Here is a 20,141-nt window from a genome sequence, read left to right on the forward strand (position 1 = left end):
TTATGGTAATTTAATCCCATGTATGTTCAATTTTTATTTTAAATGCCATATTTTTTTTTTATTAGGTTTCATTTATCATATTTATCTAAACTAACTTTATTTTTTTCTATATCTATTCTATATAAAGTGTGCCTATATAACTGAAATTCTTGGTTTATGAGAAATTCATGGATGACTTTTAATTTTTATTTAATAAAATAATAAAATATTATTTATATATAATAAAATAATAATAAAACAAATCCTATTAATATTTGAACTGATATTAAATAGCTCTTCCCCCATTTAAAAAGAAAACAACCGGGCATTTATGCTGCCTCTAAGGTCACATCATCTTTCTTTTTCTCAGATCTGTTTTGTTTTTCTTTTTCAGGCTGGTCGAGCTTCTGCAATTGAAACAGGGACAAAGCTTTACATATCAAACTTGGAATATGGTGTTTCAAACGAAGATATTAAGGTTACTTTCCGCATTATTTCTAATTATATTTTTTTTCCCTTCATATATACATATATGTATTAGTTTTAAATAAACATTTTAGATTATTCTTTGTTTGTTCTGAGATTCCGAAGTACTACAAAATTTAAAGATCAACAGAGCTCAAAACATTTAGGATTATGATTGAGATAGTTCTATTTAGCATAGTATTCATTTACGCGAGCAATATATGATATTGAGTAGAAATCACTTTCTTTATTATCATGTTAAAGTCTAAAGTAAACATGGGTATGCATGCACACATCAAACATTGTCTTACATAAACATTAATGGAATCATGAAACAAGCAGTATTTTTCTTATATGGTCGAAATATGAATTGTGCAGGAGTTTTTTTTCTGAAGTTGGTGATCTGAAACGTTATTCAATCCATTATACAACCGAAGCGGTAGATCGAAGGTACCTAGCAAAGTTTGGCATAATTAGATCCTTTCCGATGATTCATTCTATGCTACTGTAGCTTAGAAAAAAATGCTCTTTTTCTTAGTGATTAAATTTTTTGATCAATTAATAATTAATAATAAAAATAAAATAAAATATCTAATTGAAATACACCTCACCATACGTGTGTATATATATAAGTATATATGATGCAATTCAAAAATAAATTAACCATTATATATGACTTACACTACACTAAAATTACTTATCATTTATTACCCTGATTTTAATGTTTGATTTATCTATTTTGTAGATTTCTCAAATAAATTAGTATCATCATCATAATTTTATTTATGTTTATGATTTTATTTATTTTATAGATTTCTCAAATAAATTAGTATCATCATCTACCTATTGTTTATGCAATAGAGAGGTAAAAGTTTCATATTTTTTAAAGAGGGCTTAAACAAGTTTATTCTTTTATATGTATCAACCATAAGTTATATATGATCATAATTTTATTTATGTTTATAATTTGAATTTCTATATTAATAGTATTATTGACTGAAGTATTATGTGTCTCAATCTTAATTTCAATTTCAATAGGTATGTTCATTGTTATATATTCATATGAATTTTAATAATAAAGAATACATATAACTTTTATTAATTATGGTTAGAAAAAAAAAGGGTCACATAGAACTTAACAAGTTTTTAATCTTTGAAAAATTCTCCAAAGGAGTTTTTAAAATAGCTTAAAATACTTCTATTCTTTACGTAGTTCTTTACATATAGATTTTTTGCTCTACTTTAAATTTTTTTTCGTTTTTTAATTTTTTTTTATTCTATTTTAAATTTTTATATATATATATTGTATATAACATGTGAAAGAGTTGTTCCAATTCTGTTCTTAGAAAGCCATTATAGCTAATTTCTATTCTATATAAAGTGTGCATATATAACAGAATTTTTGGTTTATGAGAAATTCAGGGGTGATTTTTTATTTATATTAAAAATAAAATGATTTATTATTAAAAATAAAATAGTTTATGAGAAATTCATAGGTGACTTTTTATTTATATTAAAAATAAAATGATTTATTATTAAAAATAAAATAGTTTATGAGAAATTCATGAGTCACTTTTTATAGTTTTACATGCCTTTCATAAGTTGATTTTTTTTAATTAAATAAGCTATGCACACCATGTCTAATCATTTTAAATGAAAATACATCACGGTTTGCAGGAACATCGCCGCTTTGTCGACACTACCATATTCAATTTATCAACGAAAAAAGTGGACAATCCAGATATATGCGGACCCAGCTAGAATGAAAACTGCAAAATACAAAAATTACACTATTGTCTCTATCGAAGCAAATGAAGATTGAAATCCACCAATGACTATCATTAGTTTTCTTATCTACAATTTTTAGACAAATGCTATCCTCAATTATCAATAATTTAGAGATTGATTTTTAATTTTCTTTTTATCTTACACCCATTTAAGTAATGTTTAAGTATTGGAACATCAATTTTTAATTTATTTTTGGATTAATTTAAGAATATATTTAAATCATCAAGCTTTTTTAAACACTAATATGTTGCATTCGGTATTCACTTTTAATTGATAACAATATAAACTATAATATTCAGATACACATAATAATAATTTCATCTAATAATTAATAATATTTTTTCTTTAATTTTTAATTGTATCACTTTCAAATAACATAGAAAAAAACTTAGCATAAAATTTAATGTACGTGCATTGCACATAATTTTTGCCTAGTTTATATAAATACCCCTATAAAAATAATATATTTTTAGGCTAACTTAGCCCATATGGGTGCCAAAAAGGTAGTGGGCACGAGAGAGAAAAGAGAGGTTGCCCAAAATAAGTTTAATATATATTTTTAAAAAAATTATTAATAAAAAATACTGTTATATTATTTTATTAAAATATATCTTATTTTATGAGTGAGTTGTTCAATATACCATCATTCTTTACTTAAGTCTAATAGGAGATGTTTGGTAAATTTTTTTAAAATAATTTTAAAAAGTTGAGTTTTAAAAAACCAAAAAACAGAAAATATCAAAATGTTGTTTTTAATTTTCAAAAATATATTTTTTTTTTGTCTAACATATTATATTTTATATTTTTGCTCACATCTTAGACTTAGAACAATACCCGAACCCAGACCCAGACCCGGATAAGTTCATCTCATGGTATGATATTAAAATATTGATTTTTATAGTAAGAAAAAATCTAAAAATAATTTTAAAAAATTTGTGCTAAATACCATTAAATTTTTTAAATGACAAAAAATTATTTTCTATTCTCACTTTTAAAAATATAATTTTAAAAATTAAAAACTAAAAACACAATCAAACAAGCTCTAAGGCTCGTTCACTTTTGTTGACACAACTTCAAACTTAGCCCAAACATATAGGTATCTTATCTAACCTTGACAGATCCAACTTGGTGGTTACGCATGGTTTGGGAGTTCAATACTATATTTGATTACATCTCAGCTTTCTTTTTTTTTTTTATTAGGTGCTTAACACTATACTGGTACGGTATAATTAATTTATAATTTTTCATATAGTTTATTAATTAAAATATATAAAATCTAATATTAAAATAAATCAATCAAAATAGTTAAGTCAGTGATCCTAAGCATTTTCCATTTTATAGTTTAGTTCTTTCATAATCATGTGAGTCAGCTCAGCCACTAGGCACTATCAATAATGAACACAACAAAGAAAAGGAAAGCCGACTCAATAATATAATAATATATGTGAAGAAAGATGGCCATACATTTATATTGGACACAGAAAGAAACAAAATATCTGTCACACACTGAGTCACACTCCCACTTATTTATTTCTGTTTTCACACAAGAACATGATATTTTTAGATTCCAATTCCTTTGAAAATTATTAGCTAATTAAATGAAAAGAAAAAGTACAGCCACACGTGTTGAAGAATGAGAAGACTAAAAGTCCAACTTTGCTCCAACTTTTGCTTAGAAGTTTCTCAGTACAGGTGACTTTTATTAGCTCTTTCTTCCTCTCACTCTCTCTGTGTTTTCAGTTTATCTTTTTCTTACAACAATTATTATGTTTCTAAGATTGAGATTTGTGTGTTTTTTTTCCACTATTGGTCATATCAATTCTTTGGGTTGTGGGAATTCGAAGTCTGTAGTTAATGCAATTGATTATTCTGCTCACTGTTTTTCTCTGCAGATGTAGTTTGTTAGAGAATGAGCTTAAAATAACCATTTGGTCTGTATTGAACTTTTTGCTGCTGTTGCCAGCAGAGGCCTGGCCTGTACACCAAGTAAGTTTTTCTAGCTCTTTTCAGTTCAAGCAATTTTCTGAGTTTGTGATGTTTGTGTTAATAGTGGGGTCCTATTGCATTGCATCCAATTAAAAATGTTGAATATGAAAAGATTGTGTTCAAAGTTGTTGGTCCAAACTTCACTGTTTTGAATACAAAACTTTTTGAAGTTTATTAGATTCTCTAACATTTGTGTTTTAAATCCATTTGGTATGTGTATCTAGACTCCTAGAGGGAATGAAATTTTAGGATTGAACAATTAATTTGTCAAAAGAAATGATAGTACACAATGTCAGTAGTGTAATTAAACAGCTTATGATACAACTAAATTTTCCTTGATAGCTCATGCAATGAGGTGATCTGAGATGCTAAGGCCGAAATGGCCGAGAATTTTTTGACCCCTGTGATTGAGAGTTTGGTGCACCTGCTAACCAATGAAGTACAATCGTTTAAGGGAGTTAGAAGAAAAGTTGAATGTCTAAAGAGAGAGCTAGAGATCATCCAGTGTCTCCTCAAAGATGCAGATGCAAAGTCGGATAGAGGAGAGTTGAGTGATGCTGTGAAAACATGGGTGAAACAACTGCGGGAGGAGGCTGATCATACAGAAGATGTCATCGACGAATACCGGCGTTATGTGGCTCAAAGCACTGGTGACAAGCGTGGATTTGTTGGCTTTCTCAGGAAAGTAGGCCTCCAAATCAAAGCCTTGAAGTCACGTTATCCAATAGCTTCTCAAATTCGCGGCATTAATGAATCTCTACGAAGAATCAAGGATGAAGGACGAGCATATGGCTTGAGTCAGTCCCTCGGTTTACAGAGGTCGAGTAGAGAAAACACATACATGGAGGAGCATGACTCGCGGTTAGGTTCCCTGTTTATTGTGGAAGATGATGAGTATGTGGATGTTCCTTCCATTCAAGAGGAATTGAGAAGGAGTTTAGTTGAAGGGGGGTCAAGTCGTACAGTTACTTCGATGGTAGGCCAAGGAGGAATCGGGAAAACTACTCTTGTCAAGAAGGTTTTTGATGAGGTGAAACACAATTTTGATTGTCATGCTTGGATTGATGTATCTCAATCTTATGATGTAAAAATACTAGTAAAGAGCATGATACAGCAAATGTTTGAAATTGCTGGATGTACTAGTACTTCTACAAGAGAACACCACACAATCCAAGGGCTAATTACTCCTCTCAGGCAATACTTGCAGGCAAAAAGTTATTTAGTTGTCTTTGATGATGTTTGGAATGCTAACTTTTGGGAAGTTATAAAACATGCTTTGCCAAGTAATAACAAAGGCAATAGAATCATTATCACAACACGTAATTCTACAATAGCTGCGGCCTGTAAGGAATCCCCATTCGATACTGTGCAGAAGCTGGAAACTTGGTCTCAAGAAATGGCTTGGAAGTTATTCTGCAAAAAGGCATTTCGATACGAGTTTGAGAGTCGTTGCCCTGAGGAGTTAGAGAGCTTATCTCATAAAATTGTTAGTAAATGCCAAGGCTTACCACTTACTATTGGGACTGTGGCTGGTTTGTTGTCAAGAACAAGAAAAGTTCAATTTGAATGGCAAAGAGCTCTTGATAATCTTGATTTTGAGTTCCAAACAAATCCTGAACTTACAAGAATTACGAAAATTCTCTCTCTTAGCTATCATGATTTGCCTTACCATCTCAAATCCTGCTTATTGTATTTCGGCATTTTTCCTGAAGATTACAAAATTAGTTGTGACAGAATGTATGAGTTATGGATTGCTGAGGGTTTAGTTAAGGCTTATGGTAACAAGACACAAAAGGATGTGGCTAAAGAGTACTTGAATGAGCTCATTGAAAGAAACTTGGTAGTGTTTGAACTTTATTATGGCGCATTACCATATTGTCGAGCCCATGATTTGATTCGTGAATTCATTTATTCAAGAGCAGACGATTTATGCTTTTGTAGAGTTCTTGATGGAAAGAACTTATTTGGAGGAAAAAGCAGGTGCTTATCAATCCGAGGCAGCATGAAAAATGTTTCAGAAACAATGAAAGAGTACACCAGTGTTCGTTCTGTGTTTCTTTTCAATTTCAATGATGATTTGATCAGGAACATGTCTTCCTTAGTTACTTTGCTTCAAACTTGTAAGCTTTTAAAGGTGTTGGACTTTGAAGGCGCTCATCTTGATTATCTCCCAGAGGAGATTGGATATTTGTTTCACTTGAGGTACTTGAATTTGAAACATACCAAGATAAAAGTGATTCCTAAGTGCATTGGTAAGCTGCATAATCTACAAAGTTTAAATCTTATGTTTACCTTAGTGCAGAGGCTTCCGAAAACTATTGGCAAACTTCATAACCTTCAAAATTTGAATCTCAAGCTCACCTTAGTGCAGGAGCTACCATTGGAAATAAATAAGCTCCAAAATCTTCGACACATTAGTAGCTTTTTTAAGGACAGGACTAGCAGCAACACTAGTAGTGCCCATGGCACCAACCTTGGGGTGAAAATTCAAGAAGGTTTTGGCTATTTGGAGAACTTAGAGACACTAGAATATGTGAATGTGCATCCTTCTGGTGTAGTTTCCTTCATTAACGATCTAGAGAAGTTGATGAAGTTGAAGGCGCTCGGTCTTTTGAAACTGACAACAGAAACTTCAAGGGCTATTTCTGCTGCTAATGCTAAGAACTTGAACCACCTTGAGCATTTGTACTTAGCAACAACTAATGAAGATTACATCTTGGATGTGGAGCCACTTTCGGAATCTCCCCCACTTCAGCTGCAGAGGCTCAACTTAATAGGCCAACTAAAGGAGCTCCCTCGTTGGATTTCAGAGCTCTGGAATTTACAGGCATTGTTCTTATCCTTCTCAAAGTTGACAGAGGATCCACTGAAGTACTTGAAACACTTGCCTAATCTCACGAGTCTTCGGCTACGCAAATCATATGAAGGAGACCAACTACACTTTGAAGAGGGTGGTTTTCAAAAGCTCAAGGATCTAACTTTGTTGAATTTGAAAGAACTAAAGCTGGTGAAGATGGATAAAGGGACATTGTCTCAACTTAAAACACTCAACATTGGTTCTTGCAGATTAATGGAGGAGATTCCAGCCGGAATCGAACACTTGAGAAACCTCAAAGAACTTAAAATCCGGGACATGACAAGGGAATTTGTGGTTCGGATTCAGCCAAATGGGGGTCTAGATTATCCAAAAATTCAACATATACCAATGGTTCATATATTTTAAATTAGGTGAGGTGAAGTTGTGTTTATGTTAAATTGTCTTGAATTTTCTACTAGACATAACCGTATGCTGACAAATTATATGTTTTCATGACAGGTGGTTTTGTTATGAAAAGAGCTTCAGAATATTTATATCAATTTGTGTCTTGTATATATATATGATAATGAAATTCCAAGCTACTTTGAGCTCTGTTTTCCCTCTTTTTTTATAGTTGGGAAAACTTGATGTATTACTATGGACTTTAAAAGTAGCTGCAATGTATCAATTATAGTATGTATACTACGTTTACTTTGTTATTTGCATTCTTTGCAATGAGAGCTTACTTCTAGGAGGGCAAGAGCAATGATTTGTTTGAGGTAGTAATATTTTTTTGTTTTTCTTTTTCAAGAAAAAAAATTATTGAAGTTTTTTTAGTGAATAGGCATATATACGAACAGATGTAGTTTCCACAATCTTTCTCTGTACTTTTGTCAAATATTACTGTGGGGAAGTTGTTAAGAGCAGCTCTAGGCATGAAATATGTGGGTTGCTAATATGTCAGGTGGTAGCTATTTAAGGAATAGTTATTGCATTGGAGAGATTTTAGTGGGCATTTACCATTGCTATACAGTAGCAATGGTAACATTCCTTATTTTTTTAATATTATAAAAAATAAAATTAAAATTGAAATAAAGAAAAGTAAGAATTTAAAATAAAAATATATTAAAAAAAATAGTGTGTGGGACTATATTGTTAAATTTTTAGAGTTGTTTAATATTGGAGTATTTTTTTTTTAGAGAAATGTTAAAAAGCATCAATGGTGCCTAGTAATATCATATTTGTTAATATTGTTATTGATCCAATTAAGTATTGTATTCTATATAGTTCGATGTAATAATTTTTAAGAAGTATCGGTACCCAATCGCATGACAACATATCTAGAGGTGTTAGGCATTAGTGATGTCCAATAACAATGTGTTTTTTAATATAATAGAAAGGTGTCCAAAAATAATGTAAATGAGAGAGAAAATAAATTATTATATTTTAAAGTGACGTGAAGTTTTATAACAATTTTAACCATTGATTACATTGGAGATACTCTAATGACATTTTTCAAAAGTAAAACTTAGCAACAAAATAAATGCCTAATGAGATAATAGTACTAGGAACAACATTGTTATTGGTAATTAGCGATATTTTTTAAAGTTATATGACTCGATATTTAATTTTACTAATAAATGTATGATATCTTTTAGCATATCTCGTACTAAAAAAAACGATAAATACCATTTTGGATCTTGTGTTTTGCAAAAGTTACTAATTAAACTTTCTGTTTTGTTAAATGACAAAATGAACTTTATATTTTCTAAAATGGTAAAAAAATATATATATAGGACTCTGAGCTCAATTTTTTAATATAATCAACTTTAAGATAATTTTTAATACGAACATATATAGAATATGTAATCAGTATTGTCATAACATCTTTAGATCAAATTATTATGAAGTTTTATTTTGACAAAAAATCAATTAAGGTCTTATTTGTACAATTTTGAAAAATACAAAATCTATTTTGTCATTTAACAAAACAGATGGTCTAATTAATAACTTTTGCAAAATAAAAGGTTATATTTACCCAAAAAAAATAAATAAATAAATAAATAAAACATGTGAAATTGTGAAAAGTCAAGAGAAAAACAAACTACTCTTAAGTGGCTATACCAATAACAAGTTACATCTAAGAAGTTAGCTTTTCTACTCGATTTTTTGAAAATACCTTATTAAAACTCTGTTATATTATTTATAATAATATAATATATAGATTAAATATGTGTAATAAACTAATAATATGTAACATATGACAATGTATATTAGTTGTCATCTTTTTGTAACATTTGGGAGTTACTTGTTACTATGAGTAACCTCCACCATCATCACCAACATTAAGAGTGTAAAAAGATGTTACACCTCTTAATTTGAAATTCTTAATGCTATAGGAGTTATGGTGTGTGTAGGAGTTACATTTGAGTCCATAACATCTATGGGGTTATGAGTTTGAATTTCAAATGGTGATGATATCCTAAACACTATATAAAGGAGTCTAATGTGCTCATTTGTGAGAAGAAGTTTTCTATCAAGAAAGCACTTTGTTAGAAAACCCTAAAAGGCTTGATAATTCCCAAAGCTATTTCCTAGAGAGTTCCCTTAGTGCTTAGAGATAGGGGGAAATAAGCTTTTGGACAAAGGTGTAATACCTTGTTCAAGTCATGGTGATCCCCACTAATCTACACTCAAGGTTGTGAGTGAGTGTTTATATATATATTATTCTCTTGTTATATATATACATATATTATATTACATGTGTTGTAATCTTCTCTTCTACCTTTCATATATATATATGTAATATATATAGTGTATATATATGTATTGTAACATATATTTAATCAATCTCTTATTTTAGTCCTTGTATTATTTTACAATAGAGTTGTAATAAATCTTGATTTTCTTCCATTGTTATAAAATCTCTAACAATCAAAAGCTTATCCCTTTTCAATGGAAGAGGAGATAAATCAAGATTTTAAAAATACAAGGATAAGAGATTTTATGTGAAAAACCATTCATGGGTGAGCATGGTGGTGTATATTATGTGATTTACTATTTTATATGATAGTAATATATATAATATATATATATGAGTTATATATATGTGACATATATGTGATTATGAGTTTATATCATATAATATATAGTGATATATAATATGATATTTGAATTTATTACATGTTTGTATGTGTATATATATGAGATATATAATATATAACATGTATATGAGTTATGTGTATTACATATATGATGAGATATGACATAATATATATATATTATGAGATTTAATATGTAGAAATACTTATTTTTTATGTATTTATATGAGACATGTATATAATATATATATATATATGTGTATATAATATATATCATGCATATTAATGTGTATATATATGTTATATATGTGTGAGGTATGTAACATATATAGTTGTGTAATTAATGTATATATTATGTTTATATGATATATATTAAAGTATATATGTTACATGTATATGAGATATGTAACATATTTATTTGTGAATTTAATATTGATATTGTGTGTATGTTACATATGAGATGTTGATTAGTAACATACATATTATTTTAATATATGAGTTACATAGCATGATAATAATGTTGATAGTAATAAAATAGTGTTTATTATTATTGTGAGAATTATTATCATCTATTTTGTGAATAAAGAATATTTTAAATTCTTTTCTAATTTGGTGGTGAACATCTCACTTTATGAGATAATAAAAGATAGCTTTTGAGAAGTTACATCTTTTATTTGATTATAAGAGATAATCATCTCATATTATGAGATAAAAAAAGTGAACTATGAGAGTTACACTTTTATTGGACTTGCATTGTCATAAGCAAGAACAATTAAGATCATAGTGGATCCAAACTTGTGAAATGAGTCATAAATTGAAAGATCAATTTTAGACTCAAAGTAAATGAATCATTGTGGATTCAAAAATAGTGAAAAGATAACAAAATTGGAGAAGCAATTTTGAATCTTAAATGATCAAAGTTGTGAACAAAATTGATGAGAATTTTGTTAACTTTGGTATAATTTTGGGCTAATCTCAATATAAGGAGATAACCTTAAAATTATGAGTAAAAATAATCACATTATTTTATGAGTAGTAATGTGAGTTTGATATTTTAGTTTTGTTGAGAAAATTAAAAATGTCAAATGGTATTTTTAAAGTGGCCTTAAAGAGTCATTTGAAGAGGAAAATACACAAAAGTGATATTTTATATACACTTTATGGTAAAAATGTGGGGGTGAGCCACAAATTTAATCAAAATGTGTTGAGACATTATTGATTAATTTATTTGATTTTGAATTCAAATTCTAAATCAAATTTGGCTATGTGTATATGTAAAATTTTGACATATTTTGGTATCAAAGTTAAGTGAAAATAATTTCAAGAAGGAAGTTAATTAAAAGAGTTATAGAGACAAAGTGGTCTTCTATATTTTTAAAATCAAGATATTAGCTTGATAGTGAAATTTGAAAGTGTGGGGGTAATACTCCAATGTGAAAAATTTAAGACATGCTTGGTGTCTTAAAATAAAGTATAATTTAGACATGTCTGGTGTCTAAATTAGTGTTTAATTTTGATATGCTTGGTATCAAAATTATTGAGAATTTGAGTTGTGTGAAAATTAATCTTTTATGATTGAATTTTCAAAGCTTAAGTACTTAAGGAGAAAAGTGGTCACAAAGTGAACACTATATTTTAGCATGCATGATTCACATGGAATCAATAGTGAGAGGTTATAACAAAACGCTTAATCTCCGTACAAGATTAAAGCAAGAATTTTCGAGGGATGGGACCTAAACTCCCTTAGTGTTTTGCTCATTGATGGTAACCTATCTTAACACTAGTAAACATCTAGTCTTAAGTTCAATAGGTAATAACAAGTCAATAGAGTGAATATGGTACTCAATTGTCCCATCTATGGATGAGTACATGTTGTGAAAATTGAGGGTTAAAACCAAAAGGTTTTTTAATGAAGCTTAAGCTTAAGAAGTGTCTAAAGAGTGGTGAGACACTAAAACTCCACCTATATGGACTAGAGGTGGTGCCGCCTCTTATGAGAATTGGGAGTATTCTCTAGAGAGTCCATGAATTGGAATTTTGCACATGGCCATTAACGGTGCAAGAGCGAGACATGCGGTCTCAAGTGAGCATTAGCGAGGGTGTGTGTGTTATCACCGGTTTGTATTAAAGGAATAATGGTTCAATGCTACGGCAACCAAAATTTCATCAAACTTTGTGGTAATTACACTAAAATAAAATTCAAGTCGAAAGACATTTTATCTAATGCACCTAAGCAAGACTTCTTAAAAGTGTGTATTTAGTCAATCAAAGTGGGGGAATGTTATATTTTGATATAATATTTTTGATTGATTAAATAAATGTTACAAAAGTTACAAGTTTGTTACTAAAGAGATAATATTTAATCTAGTGGGGGATTGTTATATTATTTATAATAATATAATATATAGATTAAATATGTGTAATAAACTAATAATATGTAACATATGACAATGTATATTAGCTAGTTGTCATCTTTTTGTAACATTTGGGAGTTACTTGTTACTATGAGTAACCTCCACCATCATCACCAACATTAAGAGTGTAAAAAGATGTTACACCTCTTAATTTGAAATTCTTAATGCTATAGGAGTTATGGTGTGTGTAGGAGTTACATTTGAGTCCATAACATCTATGGGGTTATGAGTTTGAATTTCAAATGGTGATGATATCCTAAACACTATATAAAGGAGTCTAATGTGCTCATTTGTGAGAAGAAGTTTTCTATTAAGAAAGCACTTTGCTAGAAAACCCTAAAAGGCTTGATAATTCTCAAAGCTATTTCCTAGAGAGTTCCCTTAGTGCTTAGAGATAGGGGGAAATAAGCTTTTGGACAAAGGTGTAATACCTTGTTCAAGTCATGGTGATCCCCACTAATCTACACTCAAGGTTGTGAGTGAGTGTTTATATATATATTATTCTCTTGTTATATATATACATATATTATATTACATGTGTTGTGTATATATATGTATTGTAACATATATTTAATCAATCTCTTATTTTAGTCCTTGTATTATTTTACAATAGAGTTGTAATAAATCTTGATTTTTGGGGCATGGCAAACCGGTTGGCCTGTAGGGTCAGTCATCACCATTGTTATAAAATCTCTAACAAACTCTACTTTCTTTTCTTTATTAAACCTGAATAGTACTTGAAGCTAACATAACAAGTTTCTTAAACAAAATACCACTACAATAAAAAATACATATATAATAAATAGAAACGAGTACTAACCATCAGATCATAAACTAGGCACAAAGGACGGCCACGATTGTAAGCGGCACCAATGACGTGTCCTATATTATATTATAAATATCACTCCTTTCTCTTTCTTTCTATTTCTTCTCTACCACTTCTCAAAGCCCAAATTTCCCTCTACACACCCTCATCACCATGGCAAGCTTCAATTCCCGGTACTACTTCTCCAAACGAGAAATTGACGCACTTCTTTTTGTGTTACTTCTCTTAGCGGCGGCGTTAGCTAGCATTGGAGCTCAGGCGCCACAACATTCAGAATACGATCATACAAGTACTGATGATGATGACCAGAAGACATTATGGAAGTTGGATGCAAGAACTTACCTGTATTTCTTTCTTGCTTTCATTGGCATATTCTCCGTACTTTTTTCGGTCATGTACTCGCTCATGAGTTTCTTCAACCCGTGGTCGTGGGTGGAGACCGGACGCGTAGGCGGTGGAGGTGGAGGAGGAGGCCGAGGACTCGATGCAGCAATTCTTGAGACGTTTCCCACATTTGTGTATTCGGAGGCGAGTAGGCTCGAGATTGGAAAAGGTGATCAACAGAAATGTGCCGTGTGTTTCCTTGAATTTGAAGACAATGAAAGGTTGCGTTTAATCCCCAATTGCTACCACATTTTCCACGCACATTGTATTGATAAGTGGCTAAAATCCAAGTCTACTTGCCCTGTTTGCCGAGCCAACCTCAACAACACACACATTGGATCTCAAAACGACGGCGTCGAAGAAAGACCCAACGGACAGGAACAAGATCCATCAAGATTCACACGCGGATATCTCCAGCTATCTCAGTACTACTCCACCGGTAGTGGTAGTACTGCTACTTAATATTTCTTGATGATTTTTTTCCTTTTCCTATTTTATATGTATAGATTCATCATGGCTACTTACAATCTTTGATGTTTAATCTAATATTTCTTTTGTCATATAAACATAATGATTAACTTCGACGAGAATATTACAAGATTCAGATTTCATCTTTCTTGAGTTGACCATTTTATTTTTCTATATTGATTCAACAACGTTAATTACATGCATGAAGTAATCAAAATATTGATCAAGAAATGATTATAATAATTATTTTTTATTAATTTTCGTCAAAATTAACCAATTATCTTCATGGCCCGCCTGTTCCTTTTTCAAAAAATAAGAAAAAATTATAGCAGTGTAATTAAAATTATTATTATTATTTATTTTTTTCCAGCAAATTAAGTAATACTGTAATTAAATTTATTCTTTTTTTCAAAAAAAAAAAACAACTGTATTTAAAATTATATTTCTTTATTTGACACAGTATATTTAAAATTATATATTGATTAAAAAAAAAAAGACTTTGTATTAATTTTTACAAAATTTAAAAACATTGGGCTAATGCTGTTTGTATTAATAAAAATTATTTATACACGAAAATAAAATGTATGATGTGATATTGGCAAACTAACAAATGTTTCTTAAATTATAAGTAATTAATAAGGTTTTATTTTTTGCTTTCAAAAAAAAAATAAGGTTTTATTTTTTATTTCTATCTTAACAAAAATAGTGTAATTTAGCTAATTAAATCTCGTTCAATTCCAATGTATACGATATTGTCTAGTTCAATTCCAATGTATTTATAAGTGGCATTTGATATTTTTTAAAAATTATTTTTTTTAAGTTATATAGGACTCGATACTTAATTACATTAATAGTAGTATAACACCAAAGAAATTACTAAGCACGAATAGTGTCTTTTAGTAATTTTTAATAAAATTTTATGATATTTTCTTTTAAGAATAATTAATTAACTAATTAACAATCTTTTAAGAGAAAAAAAGTAATATTTTCACGTACATAAAACTATTTTTGATGAGAGATGTAAAAGTGAAGCTATATTTAGCATAAAAAGTAATTTTGCAATATAATGTAAAAGAGCATTTTAATTAAAATTTAATAATAAAATGTTTAAAATGACATAATAATAAATATATAAGCATAATATTTATTTTGATGCAAATTTTGCATCATAGATCATCTCAAATGCAAGATAAAAAATTTGTGCTATATTTGACATAAAAAATAAATTTGTGTTATATTTAGCCCATTATTTACAATTATACTCTAATATAAAGATGTAAAAAAATATAATTATTATTATTTTATTGAAAATATACCAACAACATTATTTTTTTTATATTTTATTGCTTAAATAATGAGCATCTCCAATGATCCTCTCTATTTTTTTTTTTAACTAAAAAATTAAAATAGAGAGCCAATTTTATTATTATATGACTAAAGTTAAAATAGAAAGTTAAAAATTAATAAAAAGAAAATGTAATAAAATAAAAGAAATTAAAAAAAAAAAAAAAAAAAAAAAAAACCATTTTTTCATATTTTTCTACATTTTCCTTGTTTTTTCTTTGTTCATTTCCGATCAAAATCACACAACCATAACCATGAAGTTTCTCTACTTTGCAGCCAAAAAAGAAAAGTTTCTCTAGCAGACAAAACTATATGATAAATTATTCCACAAAAATCTCATGATTCATAGATTCAGTCATCTGTAGGCAGGTGTTATATGTACGGAAATGTATCAAATCAACATAGTACTAGAGATTTTTCTCTTTTCTTGTATGACTAAATGTTGTCCCAACTTTTCTTGACTTGACCAATGTATCAATAAGTAGTAAGTACCATGACTCCCAAGCTTTCCTTTTTGTGTTTCCATGGCAGCCCTCAACACTATCCTATTCATCCTCCTCTTCTTCTCTGTTCAGTTTCAGAATTCCTCTGCTCAACCATGGATTCAAGCTGGTTACTGGTACGCTCAAAGTGAGTCCCCCCACACCTGAGATAAACTCAGCCTTGTACACTCATCTCATGTGTGCTTTTGCCAATGTAAACTCCACCACCTACCATCTCTCCATACCTTCTACCGATGAGCAGTACTTCTCCAGCTTCACCACCATAGTCAAACGAGGAAACCCTTCAATCAAAACCCTTCTCTCCATCTGGAACGGCCTAGCTGAGACCAATAAATCAATAGTTGGTGAAAAGGGAAACTACTCTGTGTTCTCTGCCATGTTAGAAAAAACTTCAAACAGAAGGGCCTTTATTGAGTCATCAATAAAAACAGCCAGAATCTATGGATTTGAAGGCCTTGACTTGTTTTGGCTGTATCCCAGATCAGCTTCAGACATGTCAAACATGGGAATTTTATTTGACGAGTGGAGAGCAGCTGTGGAGTCCGAGTCAAGGAACTCAACTCAGTCGAAATTGTTGCTTACAATGGCTCTTAGGTATGTGCCTGAATATGGTAAATCATTAAATTACCCTATTGAGTCCTTAGTGAGGAATTTGGATTGGGGACATGTTGTGGCTTATGACTATCATTTGTCTATCAAGGAAAATGTTACTGGGGCTCATGCTGCTCTTTATGACCCCAATAGTAATGTAAACACAGATTATGGTATAAGGAAATGGTTGAGCAGAGGATTTCCTTCTGACAAACTGGTTTTGGGGTTGCCTTTTCATGGCTATGCATGGACCCTGGTGAATCCTGGAGACAATGGAGTTGGTTCGCCGGCATCTGGTCTGGCCGTGACACAAGATGGTTCAGTGAGCTATCAGTATATCAAGTGGAACACTCGGACTTATGGAACTAATATAGTTTATAATGCTACTTATGTTGTGAATTATTGTGTAGTAGGAGCGAGTTGGATTGGTTTTGATGATGTTGAGGCTGTCAAGACTAAGATTGCTTATGCCAAGGAGAAGAAATTGCTTGGTTACAATGTGTTTCAGGTCATCAATGATGACAATTGGGTGCTTTCTCGGGCAGGTAAGCTTTTTCAGTATGATTAGTTCTTAAGGCCAAATTTGTTATATTATTGCCTCATCATGTTTGAATATTGTTTGAAATTCATGAAAAATGATCTTTCTCTCTCTGTTCCTGCTGGACTTGAGTTTTTATTAATTTGTTAGTACAGGAAAAACTTGAAGAATTAATAAATGTTGGAACTTGGTTAAATTAATTGCTTCCTTTGAACAAAACTGTCACAGAAATATAAACACTCAACCATCTTGGAGGATGTCATCTGACTCACTAGTTATACTGAATTCCTCTTTTATTTGTAACCATAGAAGATTCTTAATAGGCTTGAAGATGTAAGCTACTGACTAGATTCTGCCTTTTTCACCTTAATATGTTATCTAAAGTTTTTCTTTTTTATCTTAATTAAAGACAACATTTTAACTTTATATAAGGGTTGAAATGATGTGTTATTAAAGCTAAGCTAGTCCCATTAGTCTATCCCAATCATTACAGATGTTTTGATAACTTAATATATGGAAGGCAACACAACACATGCAGTTCTGACAGAGTAGATCACAGTCATTCTTTGGTATTCTCAGTTATATTTTTATTACCATAGCAGTATAATAAAGTCCATGAACTGCTGATATGATTAGAGATTCTAATGAAGTTTTGAAAACTAAATTGCAGCTCATGGGGAAGAGATTGATCAGGATAACAATAGGAAGTCATTACTAATAATCATACTCCCAATTGCTTTAATCTTGGCACCCCTCACCCTCATAATTTGCTACTTACTCCGACGCAAAGTACTGAAATGGAAAGGTAATTCTATGTTTGTAGTTTGGGGCACTGATCATTTTGTGCAATCTCTTATATTCATCTTACATGGATGGCAGGATTAGACTATTTATACTCATGTAGGAATACTAACACATCAGAAGCTGAAAACAATGAAAGTAATGCTCCCAATCTGCAAGTGTTCAGTTTTAATAAAATTAAAGAAGCCACAAATAACTTCTCAAATAATAACAAGCTTGGTGAAGGGGGTTTCGGCATTGTTTACAAGGTAAAAATTTTGTTTCAACAATAAGGACAATATTAAATAGAATGATAGCAAAAGAATATTAAAGTTTTGTTATGCATCTCATTTTTTTTTTACTTTTCTTGTCATAATTAATGTATAGAAAGTTCTTCTTATTTTCTTTTACTAGGGGATACTACCAAGAGGGCATGAAATTGCAGTAAAGAGGCTATCAAAGACGTCGAATCAAGGAGTTGAGGAATTTGAAAATGAAGTTATGCTTACTGCAAGACTACAACATGTTAATCTAACAAGAGTACTGGGATATTGCATTCAGAGAGAAGAGAAGATGTTGATTTATGAATATATGCCAAACCACAGCTTAGACTTCCACATATTCGGTATGCATATTTTCACATACTCCTTAAGATTTTATACTTAAGCTGTTACTGCTTTTGTCATTCTATAGTTGTAATAGGCTTGACATTTTTCCAATAACCAATATCTCATGTTCTGATAAATGATGAAGCTACAAGAAAAAATACCAAACCAAACAAGTTTCTAAAACTGCAAAAAGCATAAACTTTTACTTGTTTTCTTATGAATGTAGTTATCTTGCAGATCCTATTCGACACCACCAATTAGATTGGGAAAAGAGGGTTCACATTATTGAAGGGATAACCCAAGGGCTTCTATATCTTCAAGAATACTCAAACTTCACCATAATACACCGCGATTTGAAAGCTAGCAACGTTTTGTTGGACAATAACATGAATCCAAAGATATCAGATTTTGGAATGGCTAGGCTCTTCAGAAAAGATGAGCTTGAAGCCAACACAGACCGAATCGTTGGAACATAGTAAGTATATAGATAGATATACTTCATGAACAGAATATCTTACAAGTTTTTGTTTTTGCTAAATGCTTCATGTATGCAAAATGCAGCGGCTATGTTCCACCTGAATATGTAAAAAAAGGTACATACTCCATGAAGTATGATGTCTACAGCTTTGGGGTTTTGCTTTTGCAAATCATAAGTGGAAAGAGGAGCAGGCATTACTATGGACCAAGTGAAAACTTGCATCTTCTAGACTATGTAAGTCAATTTAAGACATTTTATTGCCTATCATATTCTAAAAAAATTGATCAATTTGACATTCATGAGTAACATACAATTATTCTAGGCTTATCAAATGTGGGAAGTTGGCAAAGGAGTGGAGTTTTTTGATCCATCACTAGACGATTCTTCTTCGCATTGTAAACTAATTAAATGCTTGCAAGTAGCTCTATTATGTGTCCAAGAAAGTCCTGAAAATAGGCCTACTATGCTGGAAATATATTCAATGCTTAAAGATGAAACCAAAGCAATTGGTACTCCTACAAGACCAGCTTTTTCTGTGAGAAGTGGTGCAAGTGTAGAACACACATCCACATCTCAACAAGCAAGTTGTTCAGCTAATTATTTGCCAATTTCAGATGTCATACCACGATGATGGCACTAGGAAAATAATTATCATGTAGTGATAAGTTTTTAGTCACAACATAAGTATTTTGTAAGTACAGGTAATTTTTAGTCACGAGCTCTATTTATTTATTTATTTATTATTTTTTATTTGATTGTCACAGAAAATGTAAACTGTTTTGTTATAAAATATTTAGATTGGATTATTATTAAATTTTATTATGACAAAATATCAATTCAGGGTCCTATTTGTATTATTTTGGAAAATACAAGGTTCATTTTGTCATTTAACAAAACAGAGAGTCCAATTAATAACTTTTGCAAAACATAGGGTCTAAAATAGTATTTACTCTAATTTAGAATGTCTCGTTAAGTTTTTGAATTATAATTTCTCCAAAAATTGGAAACAATAATGCAGGACCGATAGAGCAAAATGGCATAGTTCCTCTCTATTGCTAATTTGCTAGGTAGTTTTTCAAAATCAGGTGAAT

The 20,141-nt window shown here is 30.4% G+C and overlaps 2 protein-coding genes and 1 pseudogene across 3 annotated transcripts; all 3 read left to right on the forward strand.

Moving 5' to 3' along the window:
• The first annotated feature begins 3,798 nt into the window (after window positions 1-3,798).
• On the forward strand, window positions 3,799-7,731 carry LOC115724827 (disease resistance protein RPM1). Of its 2 annotated transcripts, XM_030654173.2 has the most exons (4): window positions 3,799-3,924; window positions 4,125-4,218; window positions 4,561-7,446; window positions 7,535-7,731. In XM_030654173.2, exon 3 carries the CDS (start codon window positions 4,598-4,600, stop codon window positions 7,439-7,441), a length of 2,844 nt encoding a protein of 947 aa, XP_030510033.1. In that variant the 5' UTR covers window positions 3,799-3,924; window positions 4,125-4,218; window positions 4,561-4,597; the 3' UTR covers window positions 7,442-7,446; window positions 7,535-7,731. The 2 variants fall into 2 exon arrangements, with proteins under 2 accessions (XP_030510033.1, XP_060973014.1); XM_061117031.1 differs by having other exon boundaries at window positions 3,918-4,218.
• A 4,855-nt stretch (window positions 7,732-12,586) lies between these two features.
• Window positions 12,587-14,353, forward strand: LOC115724862 (E3 ubiquitin-protein ligase ATL9-like). The gene has a single exon (XM_030654227.2). It carries the CDS (start codon window positions 13,510-13,512, stop codon window positions 14,200-14,202), a length of 693 nt encoding a protein of 230 aa, XP_030510087.1. The 5' UTR covers window positions 12,587-13,509; the 3' UTR covers window positions 14,203-14,353.
• Window positions 14,354-15,953: 1,600 nt separating this feature from the next.
• LOC115724834 (cysteine-rich receptor-like protein kinase 7) lies at window positions 15,954-19,862 on the forward strand (annotated as a pseudogene).
• The last annotated feature ends 279 nt before the right edge of the window (window positions 19,863-20,141 follow it).

The sequence above is a fragment of the Cannabis sativa genome, chromosome 6 (genome assembly GCF_029168945.1).
Source record: "Cannabis sativa cultivar Pink pepper isolate KNU-18-1 chromosome 6, ASM2916894v1, whole genome shotgun sequence".
Taxonomy (NCBI): Eukaryota; Viridiplantae; Streptophyta; class Magnoliopsida; order Rosales; family Cannabaceae; genus Cannabis; species Cannabis sativa.

Bases quoted from the DNA above. Each gene is read 5' to 3' on its own strand.
- LOC115724827 (XM_030654173.2), top strand. From the start codon at position 4,598: ATGGCCGAGAATTTTTTGACCCCTGTGATTGAGAGTTTGGTGCACCTG.
- LOC115724862 (XM_030654227.2), top strand. From the start codon at position 13,510: ATGGCAAGCTTCAATTCCCGGTACTACTTCTCCAAACGAGAAATTGAC.